The 1,932-nt window shown below is 41.3% G+C and overlaps 1 protein-coding gene across 2 annotated transcripts in view; it reads left to right on the forward strand.

Moving 5' to 3' along the window:
* The first annotated feature begins 814 nt into the window (after nucleotides 1–814).
* Nucleotides 815–1,932, forward strand: part of peak3 (PEAK family member 3) — an 8,122-nt gene continuing 7,004 nt past the window's right edge. For both annotated transcript variants that reach the window (XM_015037732.1, XM_015037733.1), the window contains exon 1: nucleotides 815–1,773. In XM_015037732.1, the coding sequence (XP_014893218.1) occupies nucleotides 1,709–1,773 (65 nt within the window). In that variant the 5' untranslated portion in view covers nucleotides 815–1,708. The remainder of the gene's footprint in view (nucleotides 1,774–1,932) is intronic.

Consider the following 1,932-nt stretch of genomic DNA (forward strand, 5'->3'; position numbering starts at 1 on the left):
GAAAAAAAAAACCATTCTATTCATATTTCTGTAAGCAGACACTTAAATGTGAAACCACCATGTGGCTGTTGTGACATTAGAAGGCACTGTCTCTTCCGTACACCTTGTTCTCAGAGAGCAATGCGGCAGATTTGGCTCTGTTAAATCACCATTTAGACTCAGACATGATTAATAATTAGGCTACATGTCATTGCAAATTCTCACACCACACTGGTGCTGACCTGTCACCAGGCAACACGTCAGTTTGCTGTGAGATGAGGATGATGAAGATGATAAAGGATGAGAGACATTCAGGGGAGATATGTTACCCAGTGCTTGTTCTCACTTTACAGGATGTGCTGTCACATGCTATTATGGCTTAAATACAGTGAGATTAAAATGATTTAAATTTCATAGGTAGGCTGGCTGGCTAGATTATTATTAATGTTTTAGAAAATTAACATCCTTGTTATCTTTCCAACTGATAGCCTGTTTCATTTGTGTTTCAGTCCACATGGACACTTGTCTCTGCATTTGATGTAACTTTCGATTTAGAGACAAGTCAAGGTGAATAGAAGAAAAAAAAGTGCCTCCTAAAGTCTAGACATATGATAGGCACCTGCTAAGAAATGAAAACAAAAAGAAAAATGTTGGGGGTTTTTTGTTTCTCTAACCAGATATTTTATATTTCTATCATCTCAAATAGGAAAAGAGTAACTGAATTAAAACATTTTCAAAAAAAAAAAAAGGCTCATATTTTGATATCATATTTTGTCTTTCAAAATAACCAATGTTTATCCACGATCACGCTGGGACATGAGAATAGCTGCAACCGGAGAACTTAATATAGCTTGGCTGTTGTAACTCAAATAACTCCTTCGCTCAGTTTTGAGAGGACGACATAGCAAAAGTGGTGCAAAGATGTTTTATGTGATGCTGACAGGATACAGGTGTCATCTCATCTGTTAGGATGTCTTCACATGGCCTCCAAATCAGCTCTTTGTTCTGCTCTGTTTATTAGAGGCTGTTGCATGGCTTGAAAATGAGGGTGCACCAATCGCCCATTACCGATGTGGTGCCACTGGTGCCTTGCAGCAAGGAAGTCGTAGGTTTGAATATCTGTTTGCTTCTATAATGCCCTGTGATGGTCTCCTACTGGGAAGAGGCACCAAAAAGCCCCCAGGCTGGGATTCAAGGCAACAGTGCTACAAACTGCACCTGCATGCAGTCCTAGTTTAATACGTGATCAGTAGAAAAAGGTCATAGAAGCATATGAAGTTGATGCAAAAGCCTGCAAAACTAGTTCTGTAACGTCACATGAGCTTAGGATGAAACACCGGCGAGCTGCACCTGGGAGAAACAGACAGAAACGAGCGCAACGTGAAGGCGCTCTGTTGTAACTGCTCTTCCTCCTTCTGCCGGCGTTGAGGTTAGCTCAGAGAGCAGCTTTGCCCTCAGTACAGAGACAACTCTTCCGGTGCCAACCTCAAGCTCTGACGGAAACTGGTCGCAGTAAGACGTCTGCCGAGCAACACCTTTTAAAGACGAGTCACTTTGAAATACGCAACCATTCAGATGAAGTAGTAGGAAGCAGAAACTGAGGCAGACAGGAAGTCTTTAAAAGAGACGGTGAGTTGGCCTCCTGAGCTTCTAGTGCGCTAGAAGTCAGAGGAGGGAGATGCTGCTGAGGTGAGGGGAAAGGATTGAGGTGTTAAAGCTCAAGTTCCTGATGGCGTCTGCTTCTGGTAGCAGAGCGAAGGATCAGCCTCCAATACTGCCTGTCAAACAACACAGGTAAGGCCAAAGTACTTATCAGACTCTCATTAATAAGATTTTCTTTGAAAAAATGAAAAATGAAAAAAAAAAATTATTTTACAATAGTTATATTTTCACAGATCATTTGTCATTGTATGTTCAAATATTTTTGCAGTGCATGTTCTTACTTGTAGGGGG

The sequence above is a fragment of the Poecilia latipinna genome, unplaced genomic scaffold (assembly GCF_001443285.1).
Source record: "Poecilia latipinna isolate Pla-1442-1.1 unplaced genomic scaffold, P_latipinna-1.0 Scaffold418, whole genome shotgun sequence".
NCBI classification, from domain to species: Eukaryota; Metazoa; Chordata; class Actinopteri; order Cyprinodontiformes; family Poeciliidae; genus Poecilia; species Poecilia latipinna.